Raw genomic sequence first — 26,263 nt, 5'->3', positions numbered from 1 at the left:
ACCCAAGGTCTACTTTCACTTATTGTGATCAAAGTAAGTTCAAGAATCTTTACAGGAGTTGCAGGACATAGAGTGGAAGGAAGGGAAAGCCTAGTCAAGCTCATCCTAAGTAACAATATACTAGTGAAGTCTGAAGGCTGCAACACACTTGGCTTCTCCAGCTCATTTAAGCAGAGCTACTAATTGTACTAGTAAAAGATAAAGAGCGAGGGTAGCAGCTTCAGTACTGGCTTGTGGTTGCCCTTTCTGTCACCGCACTGTTAAGATGGTCCCCCCGCAGCTGTTGACTCAAGACAACTAGCATTCCTTGACATCATTTGGGATTGATTTGGTATACAGCACTGGCCTTGGACTCCTCTCAAGAAGACGCACAGGAAAGGTAATTCTGTGATTTGATTTTGGTGGGGGGAGATGTAGGTGAAGATGCCCCAAAGTGAGACGAACCATGTGAATGTGAGCCATGTAGCATTCTGCTACTTGTCCTCAACATAAGAAATAATCCAGCCCAGTCCTCACATGACATTGACTGTGTTTCTTTGTTCTGCTTTCCACAAGTCAGGATTGTCAGCAATTATTCTCTACATTAACCTGAAATTCTGAGAAACTGCTTTTTCCTTAAATGATTCAGCAAGCATAACCTTTGCACAGGATCAGACTCTTACTAAGACAAATTTATCCACTTTGTTGAGATTAAGATCAACTTTACATCGAGAAAATACAGGAACTCTGACGTTGTGATTTATGTGTCTATAAAAATCATATATTTAGTATGTATGATATACAATAACTCAGGTGTGAATGCTCTAGCACTAAATTTCATGCTGAAAGCTTGCTAACGCCTCAGGCTTCTGAACGAGACGATACACGAAGCTGTACGTAAGTAGACTGCATATTAGTTTCTTAATTTATCTGTAAATTACATCAATCAAAGGCCTTTTAAAAAAAAAAGTTTTTCTGTCCATAAGTATCTGGTAATAACAACTGCAGACAGTACAAAAGTAAAAGTCCCAGCTTCTGGACTAATTTATCTATGCTGAATAGAATTCTAATTTTTTACATATAGATTTGCAAAGGAATTATTTTAACAAGTCTGTAAAATGCATCCTTTCAAATAGTAAATTTACATAAACGTATTATAAAAGAGGATATATATACATAACCACAGCCATAAAACCAAATGTTTAAAACAATTTAAGTATTCTCTATAATTTCAACTATTTTCTTGTTTCCTTTCTTCTCTTGCAACAGATTATTAATTTGATTACAGGTTTGTACCTATGAAATCAAGACTGGAGATTCTATCTGAAATCTAGAAAAGAGTTCTTATTTGAAGGGACAGATCCATTACTCTACATTAAATGCATATACATGAAACATACACACAGTCATTAAATCTTCCTGAAATGGAAACTAAATACACACAGGAAATCTTTCTAACAAAGTCCACAAAAAAAAAAAAGCACTCATGAATGGAGTGAAGAGTCCATCTCAATACCCAATTCTTTTTTTAAAGCACCAACACAAATAAGAAACAATTATTTTTAAGATCTAAAAATCACTACTCGTTTTCCTTCTAAGCAAAGAAAACTTCTATAGGTCTGTATTAATAAATACTGTTTTCTTTGAAGTTGATTTTCAAAGGAATAAGTTGACACTTTTATAGAAAAGCCTGCAGGATCAGGTTGACAGTAATGGTGGGTCAGAAGGTGAGAAAAGAAAAAGCATTGAATAAGATCGTCCATCAGCTGCCACCAGACTGATCCATCACAGGAGCATTAAAAACCATATTTTTACTTTATAAATGAAGGAAGTATTTTTAAAGCTTTCCTCAGCAGTTACAAATTCAAAAAGCACTTTTAAAAAAAAGTGCTTGAAGTGCTGAACTGCTAACATCAAACTGTGCAATTCTAGACCCAGAATTAAAAGGAAGCACTCCCAACCACCAAGTGCACTGCAAGTTCCAGGAGAACTGGCAGTAGTAAATGACCTCTCAAACTGTATTAGCTTCTCATGACTGGAGTTGCAGGGAGCAGGAATGGCTAAGATAACTGATTAGACCTCAGTGGAAAATACCACTGCAGTGACATTTTATCTAAGTCCAAGGGAATTTACGTTAGGTCTAAGTCCAAGGGAACCCACAAGTTTTATTATTCATTTACTGAATTGCAGTAGGCTAAGCAATACCTTTCTTTACTATTATTTTTTGTTACTACAACACTGAACAACTGCTTCAAATAAATTCAGCAATATTCCTGAAGCAAAATACAAAACCTGAACTTTTCCTGACTAAAGGGTGAAAGGTTTTTTAGAAAAGCTGGAAATCTTCTTACAGAAAGTTCCAATCCCTGAACAGCTCCATGGAAGGCACTTCTCCTTAAAATCCATTTTAAGGTAAATGTTGCAGTTTACCCTCACTACTACTAAACAAGACATTATCAAGTTCAGTATGAATTCATTGAGCTCCATAATTGCTTTAGAACGATAATTTTTAGGCCAAAATCTGAATCTCTTATTTTGTCAAAGACAAGAACATCAACTCAAAAATTAAAAAAAAAAAACAAACCTCAATGTTTAGTTTGCAAATAATATAAAAACTTCAGCTCCTTCAGGACCCTGGGGTCCTTAATATATACAATCAAGACCTCACCTTGGCTTTCGCAAATCTAGCTCAATCTGCATTTTACAAACAGCAGGAGGTTAATTCAGTATCTTCTTTGTATTCTGACTTTCAGCACAGATCATATGACACAGTACTTTGATGTTGCACCTACTCTTACACTACCAATATATAGGTAATGTATCACTCAAGAAACTTAAATTAAAAAAACAACTGGTTTTCCAGTGTCATTAGTGGATATTTGGTCAATGTCCCCTAAAAATCCTTCCAGAAAAATCACTTCTGCTACAGCCATTTGAACAGGTCTGATGAACTGCATATATGATGTATGAATTTGAAAACATGCAGTTCTAAATATGCAAATGTTAACTAATGAGTCTTTTTTTTTATCTTTATCACTTCCTAATGGAAGTATTCAAGTGTTTTTTTGATTAAAGAATAATCTTTTTATCAAAACACATAGTTGGTGTGAATTGACAAAATAAAAATACCAAAAATGCTACAAAGAAAATTATAAGGGCTGTTCTGCAAAACCCAGGCAGAATATCCTCTCTACTTACACTCTTTATCAATGTGAGAAGATAATTGCCCAAAATCTTGTAGTGGCAAAAATGAAACCACTAAGCTATTTAATGGACTCAATTTGATTATGCAGGATTGGTCAACTATTTTCCCAGTCTGAAATTTTTCCTTTTACAAATCTGAATGGTGTAGGAGCTACACAGAAAATTTTGAAACTTACAAAATAACAAGAAAAGTTAAACTTCAGTATCCAGACATTTTAATATCACTCTCTTCAATAAGTGAGGCACTCCTTTTCACAGAATCACAGAGCTGTTGGGGTTAGAAGGGATCTCTGGACAGGCCTCCAACTAGACTGAGTCACTGATTACAACTCTCTGAGTTCTGCCAGTTGGCCAGTTCTCAATCCACCTAACTGTCCACTCGTCTATCCCACACTTCTAAGCTTACCTAACAAGGATGTTATGAGAGATGATGCCAAAAGCCTTGCTGAAGTTAAGGTACGCAACATTCACTGTTCCGCCCATATATACCCAGATAGTCCTGACATCATGGAAGGCTATCAGATTGGTCAAACATGATTTCTCCTTGGGGAATTCATGCTGACCACCCCTAACATCTCTTTTTCTTCCACTTGCGTGGAGATGACATCCAGAATAAGTTGATCCATCACCTTCCCAGGGACAGAGGTGAGGCTGATTGGCCTTTAGTTTACCGTTGCCCTTTTTGAAGACTGGAAAAAAAACAACAACAAATGAAAAGAAAACAAAACTCAATCCAACCAAAAACAGCCCATTAAGAAAAAGATGGGGGTTTTTGTTTTGTTTTCTTCTGGTTCTGCAGCCTTTAAAAACAAGACTATTCAAGTATTTTGGTGTCCTTCAGGCACCAGCATCACTAAAGCACACTAACATCATCAGGCAAAGAGCAAAATACTGCAGGTATGTAATTCACAATAAACAGAATTGTCTAATGGCAGAAACTCAAAATTGCACATTACAGTCTGGTGTTTCCTTTCTGTTTCTCAAGACAAAGAAAAACAGGATGAAGAGGAAAAAAAAAAAAAGAAAAACACATCCAGGTTTCTTTCTAAAGTCAAGGTGCTGTGATTTGGCCTCACGTGCTTCATCAGGATCGTCAGCAAACAATTTTCTGGACTGGAAACATAAGGTGTATTGACTGAAGCCAAGCAGGGAAAGCTGCTTTTTTGAGAAGGCAATGCTAGGCTGAAACCTTCAAGACATTACAGTTCTACTGAATTGAATGACAGGCTGCCGCAGGAGTCCTTCTGTACGCATCTTATGCAGATGTACAAAAACACATTTATAAGCATATTCTGTCACACATATTCCTTAATAAAAAGGCAGGGCATTTGACCAAAAGATGCTGACAGATCTTCTCAAAGAGAGACTACACATGCGAAGGCCAAAGAATTGTTCATTTGTGTCACAATGAAGCACTTTTAAGAACCACCTGTGATATATACCAGGGCTTCCTGTAACCCACTCCTTACACAGGTGGTGTAATGCTAGTTTATTTTAGTTTTACAAAGACAACTCCAAGCACGAACGACTGCCACACAGTGCATATTCCAGGTAAGCATTACATGAGGCCATTCTATAAACCAAGACATCTAAGAAGTCTGTAACATCATGAAACACCTTCCAGTAAACAGTGGGTTTAATCTGTGCCTGCCATGTGCTTTAGGAATACTACTTAGCCTACTGGAGTTGACCATTCTTCCATATGAAGGTCAATATCTTTTTATAAGATTTCAGTCTGCATAAGCTGCTCATCTTGAACAGACACATTAGATATCAACGCTACGTATGCAGTTTCAGTGCTTAGAATAGTGTTTGTTCTAAATGTTTGGAAAACCATGAAATTAGCTGCTTGACAATGGCATGTTGAGCTTTTATTTATGGAGAACTAGAGTTCTGTGCTGTATGATAATATTAAAAAGGTTAAACATCAAATAGGGTTCAAAAAAAAAAAAGAGCAGGTCAACAAGCCTAGAAGTTGGTACTGATTGTTTAGAAATGTCTGTGGAGCCAGCTTGTTTTAATTTTGAATCTTAGAAGACATCTTATAATCTTTCTTTTTTCTATCATCCCTCTCCACTACAAGTCAAAGCAATTAATTTCATTTCTAGAGCTATCCGACATCTAAATTTAAAACACTATGAACTTCACAAGAATAACCTTCTTCTCACAATGTTTCTTTTTCACAATGTTCCAAAACACCCAAGTCCTTTCCTTGCTCTTGGCAAATGTATATTGCATAAAATCATCATTCAACAATCATCTTCACATCGGCAGAAGAGAACGCATATATTCGCGTATATTCAATGTTTGGCCAGAGTCTCATATTATTCTTCATGAGAGCGTAAGAATTTACAGATTGATCTTCATACTTCTGTACCTGTAAGATGATAATTAAAGCAATCCTCTCTCCATATGAAGTAGACCAATGATAACCAGTACCAGAAGGGAAATATGATTCTCTGTATATGCCAGCCTTCATCTGATCACTGAGGATATTCAGACAAGGAATATGTGAAGAAATTTGTATGCTGTATGCAATATATATACTAACGGGAAGTGTTAAAAATGAAAAATAAGGAAAAATAACAAAAATAGCTTATTTATTATTAAAATTATCTTTAATATGAAACTCTGACTGCACCTAGTCTGCTTAAGTTTCCTGCAATATGAAAGTTTCATTGCGCTGTATGATCAAGGCTTAAAGTGAAACTACTCAAACTCTACAAGCCACAAGGAGAAACTGGATCAACTGCCAGCAATTCTGGGAGGTTAGAGGGGACCAGGGATGGGACAAGACTTAACAAAGAGCAGCACAGCAGAACTGAGCTTTCTATTGTTCTCTAACAACAAATGAATCACGGTGGTATAAATATAATTCAGCACTTCATAAACTAAACTGCATTAGGCATGCATCTCTGATCTCGGGTAAAAATAACACCAACTCCTTATTACTCTCACTGTTTCACCATTTACAGATCTCATTCTTCTTTTTTCGTCTTCAGCACTTCAATGGTGATTTTTAGTGGATTTGGCACTTCACTAGGGCCTCATGGTTGGTATAAGAGCAGAGCACTAACATAAAATCCATACAGGACCAGGACTAGAAAGAGTTATCCCCTATATTATAACAGATACTTTACACACACTTTAACCACGTATTTTTCTAATAGTGGCAGCTCAACATTACCTGAGTCATGATCTCATTTCCACAGCAAAACCCATACTTTTAAAGCACTTCTGAGAGAGAATCCTTCTTAAGCATTGCTGATGACTTTTATAGTACTAGAGCTAGACAAAAGAGCAATTAAAAGGTTCAGTCCTGTAATACTCTGAATGTTCTTGCTCTTATCTAGTGAAACATTAAAACATGGATAGTTACGATACCAAAATAGTGCCATCCAAACATCTTAGGCAGTGAAACTGTGATATTTTTACAGTTAAGTATGTAAGAGTTCACCACTTCAGAGATCAGATCCAAAAGCATCTTCCATTTCCCTCAACTCTAAACCAAGAAACTCCTCCATTTTAGGCATATGCTTAACATTAGGAAAAAAATGATTACCATATTGCTTCCTTCCTTCAGAACGCTATGTAGCAGCACTTTAATTTTCTTCTCTCTCTCTCAACATCATAAATAAATAACTGCAGAGTGGTCTTCATGGCAAGTAACAGCAAATCCTCTTGTGCCATGTCAGGAGGAATATAATTACTTGGAGTAGTTAAGTTAAATTTGAACAATTAGAACAGACAAGCACATAAAGTCTTTCTGACAAACTTAGGTGAGAAACAGCCATTTGTTAAATAAAATAAGTTGTCTTTTGCTTCTCTCCCAGTGAAGGAGAGAAAAGAAAACTGAATTCCAAACATACCAAATCTTGGTCAGAACAACAAGCAGAACAGTCTTCAACTTAGGGAGAGTAAGTCTTACATAAAACAATTTAGCTTAAATGTATATAAAAAAATACAAGTTGCATTAAACAGCATCTAGACCTTTTATAGGCTATTTTTGTTTAAATTAGTCTTAACTGTTCTTATTTTCCCTTTTCTCACAAAAAAAAAAAAATGCACTTAGCTTTGTATTGCAATTACATTAGCAGAAGCACTGCTATCATCTCAAATTGAAAAAAGGCATGTCAAAAAATTTCCCTGACAAATTGTTTGCCTCCAAGTGATCTGATTTAGGTAAGAAGGTGATAGTCACAGGTACCACAGACAACTTCATACTTATTTTTTCCCCCATACATAAACAACACAACACTTCTGTAAAATGCTTTCTTAGATCAATACCCTAGCATTGGGTTCATCAGCATAGCCACTAGGCAAGAATTTCTTGGCATAAGGATATGGATTGCCTCCTTTACTTATGAGATCAGTTATGCTTATTCTCAACAATATACTTGTGCAAATCACCATTAAGGGATCTTTGTCCTGAGCTGAATGGGCACCAAACTGGCATAGTGTATCAACTTTACCGCTACACAAAGTTACAAGCAGCAATAAACTATCAATAATGACAGTCAGCTGAAGACAGCAAAGGCAACTCAATAATATTACAACACCAAACCTAAATTTTATTCTCAATAAATTAGCCTTAACATTCAGAAATGTAACATTTCCCTCAAGATCCCTCTCAAAAGGCAGCATTATACAGTGATCTCAGCATGCTGGCTGCTCCCTCCGTGCAATACACACAGCTTATGTCCCTCGCATAGCTTATTTCAGACAACTCTGCATCTTTCAAGGATGGTCTTCACAGGACAGAATCCCCAGGCAATGCAGATTTCCTTGTTTGACCTCAGATGTAGTAGTGAACCAAAATGAATCATGAATAAAGACTGAATTAAATGAATTAAACTTTGTCAAGTCTTCTTCTTTTATTTCCCTATTTACTAACTCCAGTGAGGTTATACGACTGAAGTCAACAGAATTCCTCCCTTTATAGAGAAGTCAACTGAAACAATACAGATCAATGCATATATTGTTCTGTGAATTATTCAAGTACTGACGACATTAGTGTTAAATTAATCTAAGCATTTTAGTTTTAGGGAAAGGTAATAAGGTTATGCAGAGCACTGTATAAATGAGGCAGAAAATCAGTCACCTGACCTCCTGTTAGATTTTCCTGTAAATGGACATGAAAACATGGGCGCAAATTAAATGTTATGACTTGTCTTGTATCTGTTTCATTTCTCCCACTATAGTTGTAGTACAGATGAATTTCATTCATCAGCCAACAGCCAAATTGCACTCCTCACTCACCCTGAGAATCCACCTTCTTTCTTTCAGTAGAGTTAACAAAAAGTGTTATTTGTGAAGGAAGCACAAAATACAAGCTACAGGACCACCTCACATATATTACAATAACTCTTGGCAGCTTCTCCTCCTACAAAGGATAAGCACAGGAGAACTGCACATCTAATGCAGGATTCTGGCAGGTTCACATGCAATTAGCTCAACAACAACTGGTATCTTCAGAACAGCAGTTCTATTTGTTCTCCTCATGCAAAAGTGTATGCAGTTCAAAAATGATTGATTAAAAGAAAGTAATAATCATAAAATTATCGGGTTTTGTTACTGGTTGCTTATTCTAAAGTATGACAGAACTCAGTAAAAACCATGAAATAACAATCCTTGCTTATAAAAGGCACATTACAGAAGCCAGAACATACTGCTGCCAGCACATACACAACTCTTTAAAGGCCAAAATGAACATTTTATCAAACATTCTTCCTATAAGTACCAACCCATTCAGAATCTCAAAACATGCAATTTGGCAGTAAGCCTGGCAAGACCTATTTTAATATATGCATCTCAGTTAACAGCTTAAACGTCTGTCCGCTCCCTTATATCTTCAGAACTTCTCACAATAGTGTAAATAAAACTATGAGGAAGTAAGTTGGAATGAATGCATTCCTAAACTAATGAAGTAGGAGGCAAAGAATGCTTTCTAAAAACAAAGAATGGCTTTAAACAAAATGAAGTAATAAAGCATTGGTAAGATACACACATATATATTTTTCTTTTTACAAGATTTTTCACCACTGCCAATAACCAGTATATTAAACCCCTACAACTGTTGCTCTTGCAGCAGGGGAATGTTGTAAGTAGAGACAGAGAAGTAGCCTCTGCAGAAGCATTATCCTCCCACTACTGGGATTCTCTGTTGCTTTACCTCTGTCGCTAGCACTCCTTTCAGTAGGACTGCACCATCATATGTTTAGGACACAACATTTATCATTGTTACTGTGAAATGAGGTCTACTGGGACTGAAAGTTACAGAGAAAAAAGTAAGTATGAAAGCCTCAGCTTATTAACGAGTCAGGATATTAACGGTGTTGTTTAAGAATTTCTTATAATATGGCACATGTAACCCTCTCATGTCATGCAACCAGCAAAACTGACTCAAGAGAGTGCAATTCCCAAGGTAAGTCAAAGTCAGTCCACTGGTTGGATGGTTGCAGCCAGAGGGTTGTGGTCAACAGCTATATATTCAGATGGAGGCCAGTCACAAGTGATGTCCCCCAGGAGTCCATCTTGGGACCAGTGTCTTCAACACCTTCATCAATGACCTAGATAGTGAAATAGAAAGAATCCTTCACCAGTTTGCTGATGACACCAAGCTGAATGATGCAGTTGATAAAGCAGAAGGAAGGGATGCCACCCAGAGAGACCTAGGCAAACTTGAAAAGTTTGCCCCATGTGAACCCAATGAGATTCAACAAGGCCTAGTACAAGGTGCTGCACTTGAGTCAGGGCAATCCCAGACATAAGTACATACTGGAAGAAGAATTTGTTGAGAGCAGACCTGCAGGGAAGGACTTGGGAGTTCTGGTGAATGAAAAGCTTGACACAAGCCAACAGTGTGCTCTTGTAGCTTTGGAAGGCCAACAGCATCCTGGGCTGCATCAAAAGAAGGGTGGTCAGAAGAGAGACAGAGGTGATTGTTCCCCTCTGCTTGGCCCTCATGAGGTCCCATCTGGAGTACTGTGTGCTGGGGGCCCCCGGCTTTAACAATAAAAATGTGGAGCTGTTGGAGTGGGTCCAAAGGACCCACTTTTCTCCTCAGCCTGGAGAATAGATGGCTCTATGGAGACGTTACTTTAGCCTTTCAGTACATAAAGGGAGCCTCTAAACAGGAGGGAGATCAACTTTTTACATGGCCTAATAGTGATAAGACAAGGGGGAACAGTTTTAAACTAAAAGATGAGATTTAAGTTGGATATGAGGAGGAAATTCTTTACGGGTAAGGCATCGGAACAGGTTGCCTTGAGAAGTTCTATCTCACATCCTTCAATATAACTTCACAAAATATTCCACATCTTGCACCTAGAATATTCCAGGTATTCTGAGAAAAACATATTCCATTTGCATAAACGCCTATTACATCGTAAAGAGTCAGAGATAGAGCTGTACAAGAGAATTTGTAATTTTTTTTCAGAAATATTAAAATCTTTCAATCAATACATTAATATAAATGGAAAGAGGGGTCATCATTACCATATTTCCCATCCTTATGATCTATGTGCACATTATTATCATTTGTGAAGCAGGCTAGCATTTGTCAGATTTTCAAACTTTCTAAGCACCTGGAGAAAAAAAATTATAAAAGGAAAAAGGACAAATGTAGAGCTCTCCATCATACACTATGAAAACACCCTGTTGCCCATTATAAATGTCTAATTTGAAAGAAACTGCAGCAGTTGAAATCAGAATTAATGGCTTTATGTACAAAAGAAGCTAGCATCTTTGTAAAATGAAGAAATAACAAGGAAAATATTTAGTAAGCAGAAGCTTCTAACTGATTTTTCAGTACTCACTTTCTTAATAGCTCCTTAGCAACACAGAGTTAGACCAAGAGTATCTCATCATATGCAACTTCTTGCAAAGTAAACAGTATTATTTGTTGTATTTTTAGTACTTGGTGACATGAGTCTCATTTGAGCACTGTAAGAGGGAATGTAAAAAATACTGTTATCTTCTTTCTTACAACTTTGATACAGTCTTTCTTCCATGCTTTTCATTCTTTAGGCTAAAAACTGGTTCATTAAGAACTTTGAATCAAATTAATAAAACAACGAAGGAATAAAGGAAAATCACCCCATGTTTTCCTGTATACAATAACCTACTTGATCTTCCCAGTATTCAGATAAACCATAAGAAAGCATTTTTCTGCAGCTGCATTTCCTGCTGAAATTAGATTAGTCAAACAAGAGTTGAAGGAAAGGGTTTCACAGCTGGAAACATTTTGCTGTTCCCTCTTTTTCATCACTGTGAAAATTTTTTTTATTTTATTTTTTTATTTTTTTTTTTTTTTTTTACTTTCCATCCAGGAATTTCAAAAATAAAGCATTCAAAGTAATTTGATGGAAGCAGACGTACATTTTTAAAGTTGCATGAAAAAATTCAAAGAAGAGGAAAAAAAAAAGCAGTGGACACTAATTCAAAAATTAAAAATGAAGTTTGTACAATAATTCCATTTTCCTTCAAAAGGAGATCTATTTTCAGGCATTTTAAAAGAAGTGCAAACATGAAAATAATAAAGAAACTGGGCATTGGTCTGCAGTTTATAGGACTGAAGCAAACTCAGTGAGACATAGATATGGAGAAATGGGCGGAGAAGAACCTTCTGAGGTTCAACAAGGCTAAGAGGAGAGTCTGACTCCTGGGGAGGAATAACTGCATGCAGGTTAGGGACTGAACTGCTGGAAAGGAGTTCTGCAGAGAAAGACCTAGGTGCCCTGGTGTACAACAGGTTGACCGTGAGCTGGACTGTGTTCTTATGGCCAAGAAGACCAGTGGTATCCTGGGGCACATTAAAAAGAGCGTGGCCAGGTCAAGGGAGATTCTCCTCTTCTTCTACTCTGCCTTGGTGAAGCCACATGTGGAGTACTGTGTCCAGTTCTGGGCTCTTCAGTTCAAGAAAGACAGGGATCTTCTAGAGAGAGTTCAGTGGAGGGCCACAAAGATGAATAGGGGCCTGAACCCTTATGAGGAAAGGCTGAGAGATGTGGGACCGTTCAGCCTGGAGAAGAGAAGACTGATGGTGAATCTTACCAATGCCTATAACTACCTGAAGTGCGAGAGTCAAGTGGATGGGGCCAGGCTCTTTATAACAGTGCCCAGTGACAGAATAAGGGGCAGCTGGCACAAACTGGATCATAGGAAGTTCCATCTGAACGTAAGGAAAAACTTCATTTCTTACAGGGTGACAGAACCCTGGAATGAGATGTCTCCTTCCTTGGAGATATTCAAAACCCACCTGGATGCTTTTCTGTGTAACCTGCTGTAGAAAACCTGCTTTAGCCAGGATAATTGGATTAGATGGTGTCCAGAGATCCCTTCTAATCCCAACAGCTCTGTGATTCTGTGAAAAGGAGTGCCTCACTTATTGAAGAGAGTGATATTAAAATGTCTGGATACTGAAGTTTAACTTTTCTTGTTATTTTGTAAGTTTCAAAATTTTCTGTGTAGCTCCTACACCATTCAGATTTGTAAAAGGAAAAATTTCAGACTGGGAAAATAGTTGACCAATCCTGCATAATCAAATTGAGTCCATTAAATAGCTTATTGGTTTCATTTGCCACTACAAGATTTTGGGCAATTATCTTCTCACACTGATAAGGAGTGTAAGTGATTCTGCTAAATTGTAGACAGACATATTACATTTCTGTACAAAAGTTAACACATCTGTTATATTAGCTCAAATGCACTTAAAAATAACCTCAACCTCTACAAGACCAATTTTAATCCGTATTTATAGATCAACAAAATATTTTGATCAGTAATTAAAGTCATGGTTTGAGGTACACATCTGCTCACATGTGAGAGTTCTGTGAGAAATAAGTATATACTTACCTTATCTTGGTTTTCCTTATTTTTGTAACACAAGTTTCCAATCAAACGAATGAGATGAGCTTTAAAACCCACAGCTGGATGTGAAATTTCTTCCTGCCATGTCATAGCATGTGTGGTTGTGAAAATATTTACAGTCTGTTTTCCAGCAAGATGAGTTAGTCTCAGGGTATCTACAGAAAACAAAAATACTTCAATTATTATCCACACAAAAATTAGCATTACTCTGCACAGAGCTTTACTACCATTTTTAATTGTTAGGTTCAAGAAAGTCAACAAAATTTTGTATGTTTGGGATTATGTCAAAATAACTTCAAATGTTTTATACATTTTTATTTCTCAATTTGTGTTAGTGTAAACCATACAAGGCTGTTCTCAAGGCAGAATGTATTTCTGAATGTTTTTTACACACTTACACAGCTCACATATGAAGTCTGAAGGCTAGTTCTGACTAACTCTGCTCTCAGAGTCACAACTTGTAGGCTATTGATAATTCTGACATTGTAAATACAATCTGATTTTTGGTTTAAAACAGAACATTTCTAGAAAAACATTTTTAGTTAACAATTCTTACACAAATATTTATTAATTATGAATTTTTTTTTCCTCTCTTCTTCAATCTGTTCCTAACCCTGTAGTATGAGAAATGCTCATCTTGCACTCTGACACATCATTATAAAATGCTGACTGATCTAACTGTGCAAACTGGGAAATACTATTTTGTGATATGGTAAGTGCTAGTTTAGAGCAAGTAGGATTTAATTTTTTCAACAGTGGTCTAGAGAGAAACCAGGAAGAAGGGAAATTCATCACAGTGCACTTCATAGATTTTAATCTGCAAAAGCAATGTTTCACAAAGACCAGACTCAGAATATTTGAGAGTTCATGTAGTTGAGAAGCGAATTCACTGGAGGCTGTACCTATATTTAAAAATTACGAAGTCATTTTCCTTTAAGCAATCTGCAACATTAACAAATAGCCCAACATGCCATTGTTGTAGAGATGTTTCAGGTAACTTACACTGGGTCAACGAACACGTAGTAAAACCATGCTACAGCATAGAGCAATAATAATTAAGCACTGTGCTCTTTTCTGCTCCAAATGTGACAACATCCATAATGGAAAGTGCACTAGATTTTCTGCATTTAAATTAGAAAAAACTTCAAAAATCCTCATATTATTTTCTCATTCACAGATGACTGATCTAGGAAATGAAGACAAATGGCAGTGCAGATAAAAAGTTAACTAAGTCTTTGGTAGTTATTTGAATTACAAAGCTGTAATAGAGCTTAGTTACAGCCCACATGAAAGTTACAACTTGTTCCAATTTTAGAACTAGGAAAACCAAAAGCTCCTCAACCGTGGAAATAAGGAAATAATCAAAGGGCAGTAGTAGCCCCTAAATAACGTCACCAGAAAAGAGCCATTAACTCAATTTGCTTTCACGGAAAATTGTTTGCCTTTGTAAATTCAGAAAAATCAGCAACATTCTGTATATCTCTTATCATACTTCACATGCTTTTTCACCTTATGGTTTTAGGATTTTCCCCCACACACAAACACCTAAGAGGGAATTCAGTGTCTTCCCAAACCTTCTACCTGCCGTTAAGAAAGACTACTGAACAAAAGGTTTAAAAACAAACAAACAAGAAAAACCAGTAAACCTTATAAATATTATTATAGTCTAGGTAAAATACAGTGACAGCAAGTCATCTACCTGAAAAGAAAATGCATGAAAAGGTGCAAGAAGAACAGGACTGGACTATCAGCTACTAAGCTTACTGATCTGCAACTCCTTGAAATTCGTTTGTACTGAAACATTCATATAAACCTTCAGATGATACATCATTTCATGTTTCCTCAAAACACACACACAGAATATATCTTACTTCAGCTGTTTTAATGTAAACAGTAAAGCTATACCCTTGGAATCAAATACAGAGGTTGTTTTTAAAATTTATTCTGAACCTTAGAATACCTCAAAATATTCATAATTAAATATTTATTTCATCCATTTTTAGTATTATATACATTTTAGTATTATATTTCTTTTCCATTTAGTATTACGTATTTCTCTTTAACATCCATCAAATTTTCACAAGTTAATCAGAAAAAAGTACCATAATCAATCTGAAAAAATGCTACAATTTAGGAAGGTCATGTCAGTTACATCATCCTCCTTCCTCTCTGAGTATATAGAGTCTCTATGGACCATCTTGGCTTCATTTCATTTGTGAGCAACAGTCAGTGTGCTGTTTCTTAGCAGAGGAAAGCTTCTATCAAACTAAACTTCTATCAAACTAAACAACAAAGTCACAGAATTTGGCTAAAATGTCAACTGTACTTAAGTTTCAGGAATTCAGGAAAAAGAAGGAAACAGGCATGGAGAAGTATCTTTTCTACTTCTTGTGGTACTTCTTCGACACATTCAGTCCATGGAAGAACAGTGGAAGCAGGTTTTTTTGCACAGCTTTTACTGTATAAATAGCGCACTGCTGAGAGTTGAATAAAGGCTCTGTTGGGTAATAGGAGCCAACAGAGCAAGCTGAGCAGCAAAAGAATTCCAGGAACAAATCAAATATTTGAAAATGTACATTAATTTAATCTCCTATTTATTTATTTTATTAAAAGGTCAAAGTCAAAATTGCCACCAGTTGCGAAAAACACGTTTACATTCACTGAGCAACAGGATTTGGAGCAAGTCAACAGCTAACAAACTCTGTGGCTTTCACTTACCTATGGCTTTTTCAAGCAAATCAGGCAAAGACTGCAGATACTCTAGCTGTCCATTGTTTGATGTCATTTCACAAAGAATGTCAAGAAGCCGAATAGTAACCAGGGCTTCCTATAAATGAAAGCTACATTTTTGAAAATGATTTATGAATGATATCATAAGAATATCAAAGTTCAACAATTTGTCAGAGGACAGAAACTCTCGGAACCTTAGTTTCTTTTTGCAGGTCTTCTCAATAGCCACTAAAATCTGTGTAAAGAAAGGCATCGTTTTCTACAATAACGTATTGCACTGAAATAATTTATTTTCTACAGTTTAACAGTGTTGTACGTGCCCTGAAAAATCATGGGGAAAACAAAACAGAGGCATAACAGATGTTTTTAACAAAAACACAGTAGCTTCCACAAGCAGAAAAGCAGAAAATTACTAGCTGAGAAAATTATTTCTGTATAAATGTTTTCTTTGACTTTATTCAGTAGGATCGTCCCACTTTAAAGACACAAACACCGCCTGCAAGACACCAATTTGTTATCCGCAGGAATTCTGTAAAGTTCTGTGGTCAAATGAACTTTGGCTGCGAGAATCTACATTATTCTTGGGTAAATAGGATTCGGATCACAGATGCAGCATTTTGGTTAGGTATGAGACACAATCTTATTTGTGTATTATTTATGTAACTAGAGAACTATATTTTCTCACAGGCTATGTTGACGCGTGCTTAGAATGACAATCCAGCACTTACAGAAACTACCATAGGAGTGAACAGTAAAATTCCGAACACACATATTGCTCAAGAACCATACTGTGAACATACTGTGACTGCAAGATGATTCCACACAAGGTGTGGTATGTAAACTGAAAGTAGCCCTAAAAAGACTCATACACAGTCCACATTAACTATTTCTATCTTGTTTTCTTCTCATCCAGGAAACGAATACATTTACATACAAATAACATTATATTTTTGAATTCATATAAACAATGTAGCATAATTTAAATAATCAGCAATAGTATTTAACATCAAGGATTAAGAGTATATACATTCTTTATTTCTTCCAACAATCTTTGACAACAGAAATGGGTACAGAGGCCAGATGCTAAAATTGCATTTCTACTTTCTTCCTCACATAAGAGTACAATTCAGCTTCCCTGAGTTAATTCAATAAAGTGCTTTCAGTAGCACAGAAACTGTCTTTGAATAAATTGATCATTGTACTGGAATAAAATTAGCATACTTCAATTGTATTTCAAAGACAGCAATACGGTATTTGTATTTTTCATCTCATATTGCATTGTAGCAAGACAGTAGCTTAAGCAAAATCCTCTTCAGCTCACACACTTAACACTGACCTGCGTGCAACAAAAAACTATCACAGAATCACAGACTGGTTTAAGCTGGCAGGGTCCTCTGGGTCCACCTGCTCCAACCGTTGCTCCAGAAAGGATACTCTGCAGGGCTCCCAGGACCACGTCCATGCAGCCTTTCAGTACCTCCAAAGGGGTAAACTCTGCAACCTCTCTGGGCACAGAGCTGCACTTTACAAGACTGAGTTACATGCTTTACAACTGTAAAGCAAACAAATGTCCATGGCAGCTATAAATCACTCCAGGAAGATACAACAGTCCTTGCTACCTATATGTACCCCACTTTCTGTCCACTTATGTGATACAAGCTCTGTAGTAGCTGATACTGGGAAAAGCCAGACATTACTTATTTCTCATGCTTTTTGACTTTTCATTACTGTGACCCTACTGCCCACTCCCTTAAAAGAAAGAAAAGAAACAGGAAGGAAAACAAGAAAACAGGAAGGAAAACAAGAAAACACCTTTGTTCACTGCTCTCTCCATACTTTGTACTACTTCCTCTCCCTTCCTCTTATCCCATCATATGGCTCAGGTCAACCACTGTTCCATCTGGACTGAAAAGAGGAACAGACAGCTTAAAAAGCACAAATGAAACCACAAATTCTTATCTACTTATGAAGCTTGAATATACATATGTTTTTGCACATATATACATATATATTTTTTTCAAATCTGTATTTTTTTTTCCTCTTCAGGTTTCTTTTTTCTATGGCTGCATAAAAGAAAGGGAATAAGGTAGGATATTTCCTTATCAACTCAGAGACAAGATGCTATTCAGACTCCAAAATATTTTGAAAACAGGCAGCCATCAGAATTTGGATATAAACTGAAAAGTAAGAAAATTATTTATAAGTTTTTTGAACATATTTTCAGAGAGACCCAGAAAAGGTGTTCCTAATAAAAAGATGAAATAATTTAAAATCTAGAGAAGAGTTTTATTTTACAAGTACAGCTGAAGACTAGTGAAAACAGATTGATGTTGAAGCCAGGCTTGTAATGGAAAAGCTATTTTAAACATTGGTTTAAACACTGCAGAAACATGGAATTAGGTTTTCAGTGATTTGAGATAGAAGGTACAAGACCTAATGTTCCTTAGGGAAAAAAAGCAGCATCTACATATAATAAATTAAGCAGTAGATCTGACCTTGAGACAACACTCTGAGAGTTGGGCCAGGTCAAGAACTATTCCTGACAGAGAGCTTTCAAATGTGGCCTCCTAGTTCTGGAGGCCATGTCAGCTTCCTAGTGCAGACATCGCCCAACAAAGGCACTTAGCCTCAGGGCCAAATGGAAGTCCAGACAGAGTTGAGCTTAATATAACAGATGTTGACTAAAGCATTCTTAATGACAGACACTGTTCACAACTGCACTTCTTTTTTCCCCCTCCAGCTCAGTACAATTCTTAGGCAAAATCTAAAATATTTACCTAATCAAAGAGAAATTAGTGCATTTTTCCATCATTTCTAGTAAGAAACAGTTTTATGAATGTATCTGGATTTTTTTGTTACCTATGGCAAGCATGTGTCACGAATAAATGTATACAATCAATATACAAACACAAGCACAATCAATATACAAATGCAAACACTTAAAAAAAAGTTATTGCCATTTATCTCACTATACTCAGCTCTTTATGGATGAAACCACTGAATACTTGGAAAGGAACCATATAGGATTAAAAAGAAAAGAATGAATAAAAAAAGATGGAACTGTCTCAGTGTATTTCCTCTTACTGTCAAGCTGATACCTTTTTCAGAAGTAGTCAATTAAGTTTTGAAATGCAACTTATATTGTACAGTCAGTAGTGTTTCAGGAGAAACACAAGAAGTGAAAATACCTCCTTGGAAAAATAAGGAAAGGATTCCTGTGTTTTTCTTCTCTTATGCACCCAGCTTATCACCTCCTCCCTAAGGTGATTTTAGGTGTATTTTCATAGCACTTCTCAACATATATATAAAATATTTGTAAAATTTAAACTAGAAAAAATAGTAAGAGAGTACAGCAGTACTGTAATCATGTAAAAGCATATAAAAATCATTATTTTCCACTTAAATTACAATTATGACAGCTGTTCAGAAGTATTTCTACAATATAAACTATTACAGCTGAGTTTTGCTTAACCATAAAATAATTTGAAGTACACATAAATTTAGTAAAATTTCAATACACTGCAGTGTTCCTCTGTCAGGACAGAAGCTAGTCGTGACTTCTTTTTAAATATAACTTCAAATTTTTATGAAAATATGTTAACTACACTTCTGAAACTAAGTATAATTGATCAGTATTTGACTAAGGTTTCTCAGGCTTTGAGTATTCTGGCTTATTGTCTTAGAAAAAACTCATCTTCAACTGAGCTGAAAAGATTAAAAACTCTATGGAAGACATCAAGAATTGAGATTAATATTACCGTCACTACCTACTTAGAATACAGTGGCCTATAGCATAACACAAAAAAGGTCACCGCAAGATATGGTACCAACTGTTTTCTGTGATCCCAAAGGCATTGGTTAGGTCTTTGAAAAGCTTGTTGAAAGTAAAAGGAAAAACATGACACCAAATAATTTGAAAAGACCTCTACCGTTAGATGGTCTAAATCTCCTTAGCATACTATATGGTGTGGCAGGTTGCCAGCAACTCTTAGATACTTCGTAAGAAGGAAATAACATAAGACCATCCAGAACTCAGCTCTGTATCTGAGGCTCTCAAAGTGCATCCCACAAGCTACTTGCGACCCATAAAATCTTTCCTATTTAGCTTGCAAAGGGAATTTATTGTGGTCATCCTCAACAGAAACACTTCATTAAGTCTGAAGCAATAATAGATTTCTTCCAACTGGACTGGAGTTGAGGCAAGTGTCTGAGGGCTCAGGAGACGGGAGTTTTTGCCACTAAGAACCCAGTAAGCTCCGCAAGTTGATGCTGAGGACCCAAGCTAACTCCAGGAGTGCCACCTTGCGATAAGCATGAAGGTCCATATTACATAGAAACAAGGAGGAGTCAGCAATTAAAGCCCTCCCTTCCATGGTGGGTCATTAAACATTTCAGACAGCAGCTTTGCATTGAGCTGATCACATGCGCATTCCATAAGCAGAGCTTACGCTCCAGGTCCTGAACAGTCTGGTAACATCTGCCCAACAAGCAGCCAAATGCATTTACAAAAAATTAGTGCTGGGAAGCTTACTGGTGTATTAAATATTAATTGAAATGACCATCAATTATCGTACAAAAATGAACAGACAGCCCTAACTATAGTACTGTGAACTCTATTGCTGCTTTCCTAACACAAAGGAAGCTTGGGAATGCAGTCAAATAGTAATTCACCACTTCACATTCTAATACTGTAACGTGTTTGTTTTAATTAGTCATACCTCATCTTCTGCATCTGCTACAGAAGTTACCTTGAGCACAGCTTCACATTTCTCTTGGAAACAGCTTGCAAGGAAGTCAGCGTGTCTCATGAACACATTCATTTCTTCACTGCTAACTGAGTTCTTCTCACTCACTTTAGCCATTATCAGCTCTAAAAAAGTAACCCTAGAATCAGAAAACACCTTGTTAATTATATTCACTAAGCATCATAGAATTATCAGTGGAATAACTAAAGAGTTGTTTAAAACGATATAAACAATAAGCATGCTACTAACAGTGGATTTTTAAAAAACAAAGAACACTGGCAATCACTGCCTATTTGCTGGTTTATTTCTGCACACCATTAATTAATTCATCTAATGAATACAATCTGGCCAGATGGTCAAGTCAATATTTTTCTCAGGTGTATTTCAATTTCTTATGTCCTAACATAACATTACCATGCATATTGTGTATGTCTAAAATTTCCAGCAAAAACACCTTTAAAAACTGCTGTTAAGTAAAGCAAACCAAACACAGACTAATTGACAGCTTCCACGTGGCCCTCGCCTTGCACAGTCCTTCACTAATCTTCCTCCCCAACCCTAAACCAGTTCAGAGCAGAAACAGAGGAAATAAAAATTGATATGTAGGTTGCTCCAAAAGTAATGTCTCCTATTTATTTCCATGGAAGCTACAACTTATATAAAGACACTATTTGACAGGGCAAATTCTCAGCTACAAAACACAAGTTTTTAACAAAGTCACCACCATTAGCTATGCATTTTCACCAGCCATGAATAAGTCGTCTGCAAACTGCACTTGCAAAAATCTGTGCTAGCAGAGGTGATCCACTGTTTCACAGCTGCTACGATGGCATTGCTGCTAGGAAAATGTTGTCCATGGAGTCCATTCCATTTTTCATCAGCCCGAACGGATGGAAGTCAGCAGGTGCCAAATCCAGACTACACAGTGAGTGTGAAAGGAGAGTCCAGCTAAGATTGGCAATGTGCTCCAAGGTCTTCAAAATGGTATGGGGCCTGGTGTTATCATATTGCAAGAGAAAGACTGTCTGCTTCTCTGGTCTGACTCAAGAAGTTCAAATCTTCAGCACAGTCAGTGATAACGGCTGATAGTTTGTCTGAGTTCCAGTAAATCCTGAAGGATGATCCTTTTCCTATCCCAAAAGACAGTGCACATCACTTTATCCACTGAGGTCTGAGCCCTGAACTTATTCTTTGATGGGGAATTCTCACGTTGCCACTCCACGATTGTCACTTTGACTCCAGCCTGTAGTGGTGACACCACGTCTTGTCACCAGTAAGGATGCAATCCAGGAAACTGTCATCTTAAGCCTCATATTGGCTCAATAGGTCCTGAAAGACTTGCAGATGATGTTCCTTCTGTTCCAGTGTAACCATCTGTGGGACCCACCTTATGCTAACTTTGCAATATTCCAACATTGCCACCATTGTTTCCAACATACTGAAGCCAATATTCAGCTTCACACACAGTTCCCTGTGATGAACTGATGGAGATGCTCTTCATTTTGTGGTGTGACAGTCGTTCACAGCCATCTGGAACGTGGCTTGTCTTTCACATCGCTGTCATCACTGCTGGAACACACCACTCACCATCTCACTGTGCTAACGTCCATGATTTGGTCTCCCTAAACATTCAGCAAGCATTGATCAATGTCACTGGGTGCAATTTTTTCCACATGAAGGAATTCACTGACACACTTTTGCTTCACATGCACTTTCATTTCAGACATCATTTTGTCAGAGTGCCCCTCTGCTGCCATCTGTCATATGGCAACAAAATTTAATGAAATGCTGCTGGGAAGGTTCAACCTCTACTGTCATACCACCAACATCCACCTCTGACATGTTATGTCAACATATTAAAATAGGAGGCATTACTTTCAGAGCAGCCCTCATATATACAGTGGGCTCTTTTACAATTGTCACTCGATGGATTATTGTAAATCCAAGTTAATTATTCATATATCCAATGGGAGTAATTCAGTGTATTAAAAGTAAGTGGATACTTAACATAGCTGCTCTACAAAATGTACTCGGATCATTTCTTTTAGCAATTCTAATGTTGCTTTATTTCTGATACCCCTTCACATTGTCATGGCAAACTCAGAGTACTTTGTGGAAACAGAACTTTAATGTGGCAGAGGCTCTACCACAGATTTGCTGTTGAACTCCAGCACAGAAGAGAGAGCATGGGTTAGTGGAGCTAACTGTAATTCTCTCAATCTGAAAGAGCTCTATTTTTTGAATGAATTCAACAGTAGGCTATTTTACTAAAATATTTACAATTCAAATGGAAGGATTGACATTTACACATGTGGAGCAATTCAGACGTTTTTCTTTTCTCTTTTTCTTTTTAAATTTACCAAGGAAATTGTCAGAAGAGAAAGAACAATGTCTTTTTCTGTGGAAATAGCATGGTCACTGCTTTACTAACCTCACTCCTATTAATCAAGTAACAGTTACTCAGTTCTTGCTAAACTTAGCCCTAAATACTGTTAATATAGCTGTGTTAAACAATTATCTGAATGACCACAAAATGCTTTTTCAGCGTGGTAGCACAGAAATGTACTCAACACACTGGCAAAACGGTGGACTTAAGTCAGAAGCCTGCCAAACACTGGTAAACTCTCACAGGCTTCACTTAAAAATGTGATGGAATAACAATACAGAACAGTCCTACAGTTTAAAACTAGGCATCATAAGCCTTCCCATCTACGAATTACCATCAACCAACGTCCCTAGGCTTTCAGATCTGGCAACGTAGACTAAAATCAGGTTAACTGCATTGATATTTCATTCATCCCCAAGACAGGGCTAGATTTTTTACCAAGTGTAGAGCATTTCAAGTATACGTTGAGCTGTGAAAAAAGGCTCCTCAAATGATAACTGGAATTTTTCCAATAAAATATTATCTCCTGTATAACAGTATACTAGTCAGCTACTGTTGCGCCAATAAACCAAATAACCATGTTTAAAATAGACAAGCAATTCTTCCGTAAAGAAGTTAGAGGGTCACGCTATATTTGCATAAACTGTATTAGTGACACAAAATTACTACCAATAAGAAAATTTTTAGCGTTACTCTTCCTCTTGGAATACAATCAGGTACCCTGCGAGGCAACTATAATCCTGCACAGAAACAGCAGTGACATTTAAAAGAAATTACATGCAGGCAGTCTGTGAAGTTTTTCTGTTCTCTTCAGGCATTTATACGTCAAGACTTTTACTGAGTTGTCTTCCAGGCAGTCATTCAGGACATGCTCATCTTTCCTCAGAATTTCAAGCAAGTCTGGCATTCAGCCAAAAATTTCCTGAGAGCAATGCTTTTTGTTCTGATGCAAGTTCCCTCTCCTCTATTGTTTCTCTCATTTTTCTTCCAAGACTCCCTAGAATTTTTCCAAGTTACCTCTCCCAAATGATACAATTTGCTCATTTCTTTTATACAATCAGTTGTTTAGCCATTCAGATGACAGCTAAATGTAAACAATTAACAAAAAAGTGCCACAAAACATGACAAATGCTAGTACCAGTTTTAGCATGTCTTACCATAAATTTTCTTAGCATTCAATATCTGAAAACAAATGTATGTGTTTATAACATTTATTTGGAAATGATCATGCTAGTAAGTGTTATCTTCCCTTTTTGGTTTTTTTTGGCACTGCTTAGGAAGATCCTTGTCAATCTCCTGTTTGCTTCCCCCCCACCCCATAACCAAATTTAATTCATTTCCTCCTAAATCTAATCAGATTAGGAAAAACTTAGAACAACTAGTACAAAGTACTTGCAATCATCAATAAACATGCTGTTGTCTCTCAGAAGCTGCAACATATTACAACCTTAATGTACAATTTAAATCTGGAAGCCCATTGTTACGAAGTAAAGTGAAGTTCTGCTAAGTTTGTCTAAAAATAGAAATGTAAAATTTCATTAATTTTATTATCATTCAACATTTTTTTTTTTTAAACAGCAAATGCGTACCATCTATACACCTTCTAAAATGCCAGACAATTGTAATATTCTTTCTATGACACTGGGACATTTCCGCTCTGCAGCACTCCACTAACAACAATGGTTCTGTAAGACAAATTAACTCCTTTCTCAAAATACCCCAATTCTTTTGATCTGAAACAATAAATGTACTTGTAAGCACCTTACGTAAATGTAACTGACTGTAAACTGGAAAATTCAGGATGGACTATAATCCCAGAATTAACTTCAGCTATTTTATGTCTGTAAACCAAGAACGAAAACCTGCCACAAGATGGACATCAGCAGCCCTGTTGCAAGAAGAGGTGCCAGTTACATTACTTGAGTACCAATTTCACTGCTGTCAATTTCAGCACTCGATACATCATCCATAGAGAACTCTATCTGAAACTAAATCTGCTAATAGTCCAGAGTCCTAAAAACATCTTAAACGTTTGTTTTGTAGCTTTGTTGCTGTTGATTAATGCAAGACACTTTAAAAAGGACAACAGATGTATGCATTTCGAACGTTTTACAATGTAATTGAGACTACCAAGGCATTATCTCAAACGGTACACTCTCATGACTAACTTGAGTAGGCTTTTTCTAAATATTTCTGCCAAATACTTGCACACATACGCAGGGAAATCTCAAATCTGGAAATGAATTCAAGTACCTGTACAATCTTCTCACTCAATACCATAGCTATATGTTTCCGCAGTAATAATTTGTGGAGAAATAGCAGGCACTGTCACATCATCATACACTTTTCAGAGCAAGAATATCATTAAAAGAGTTGATCACGTTTTCACAGTATTTATTCCAGGCCATTTGCAAACTCAGGCATGCAACACCAAATTGCTTAAATTTGTTTGGAAATGAAAAAGAAAATTGTTCAGAAGTCAGGAATTTGTCTTTTAATTGGAAATTCAGATTCCAGAACCACTTCTACAACAAGAAGAGCTACTTTATGGCACTCACTGTGGCCACAATATCACAAATATACTAGATTTCAATTACAGGAAATGCTTTGAATAGTGCAAATACTGCAAATAGCGCAAATACTGTGGTTATACAACTGCATATACTTGGTTATCTAAGGCAACTGACAACTTTAAGAGTCACTACTAATGTATGCATTAGCAAACTTTCTCAACATAGTTAATTCTTTTTGGTAAATATATTTAAAGTAAATGTGTTTAATGTGCGTGATGGAAAACACTGTAACTGAGAGGTACCATTTATTCATGAGCTCAAGCTGCCTTCTCCAAACACCTCAATACCGCATCTGTCCTTTCTCCGCTTATTTGGCTCAGTCAGCCTTATTGGACACCAATGCGGCACTCTTGCGGTGAAGGCTCCTTGTCTCATTTCGAAACAATGAATTCCCTATGCTTCGGTTTATATTGTCACTTTTTTTCTCCTGTTAATGACAGTCAAAATGTGTTTATCTGAACTAGATTTGTCTTCTCATATATCTCAAAAGAATGCATTTTTAAATATGCTAGAAAGTTGCACAGAAAGATGCCACTGCTGGGTTGTTTTTGCTTTTTGTTTTTAACTGAGATACAAAAGAACTATTTCTACAACAAGTATTTCCATTTGTTTGACAGTAAATCAAGTGGCATCAATTTCACAGCTGAACTGTAGTCTTCTTTTTGAAAAACATAGTAGAGTTTAGTTGATTTGTAGAACTCTTGGAACCGGTAATAAATTCAGTGAAAATCCATACACCTACACAAACATACTTCCTGTCAATGTAGCCCATCACC

At 36.6% G+C, this 26,263-nt stretch overlaps 1 protein-coding gene across 2 annotated transcripts in view; it reads right to left on the bottom strand.

The window, feature by feature from the left end:
* ATXN10 (ataxin 10) overlaps positions 1–26,263 on the bottom strand; it is a 100,278-nt gene that overhangs the window by 29,910 nt on the left and 44,105 nt on the right. For both annotated transcript variants that reach the window (XM_021393134.1, XM_021393140.1), the window contains exons 7-9: positions 20,502–20,667; positions 15,772–15,880; positions 13,039–13,208 (exon numbers count right to left, since the gene is read on the bottom strand). In XM_021393134.1, coding sequence (XP_021248809.1) covers positions 13,039–13,208; positions 15,772–15,880; positions 20,502–20,667 — 445 coding nt within the window. The remainder of the gene's footprint in view (positions 1–13,038; positions 13,209–15,771; positions 15,881–20,501; positions 20,668–26,263) is intronic.

The sequence above is a fragment of the Numida meleagris genome, chromosome 1 (genome assembly GCF_002078875.1).
Source record: "Numida meleagris isolate 19003 breed g44 Domestic line chromosome 1, NumMel1.0, whole genome shotgun sequence".
Lineage (NCBI taxonomy): Eukaryota > Metazoa > Chordata > Aves > Galliformes > Numididae > Numida > Numida meleagris.
Note: the sequence above shows the minus strand (reverse complement) of the source record. Positions and strands in the feature narration are given on the sequence as shown.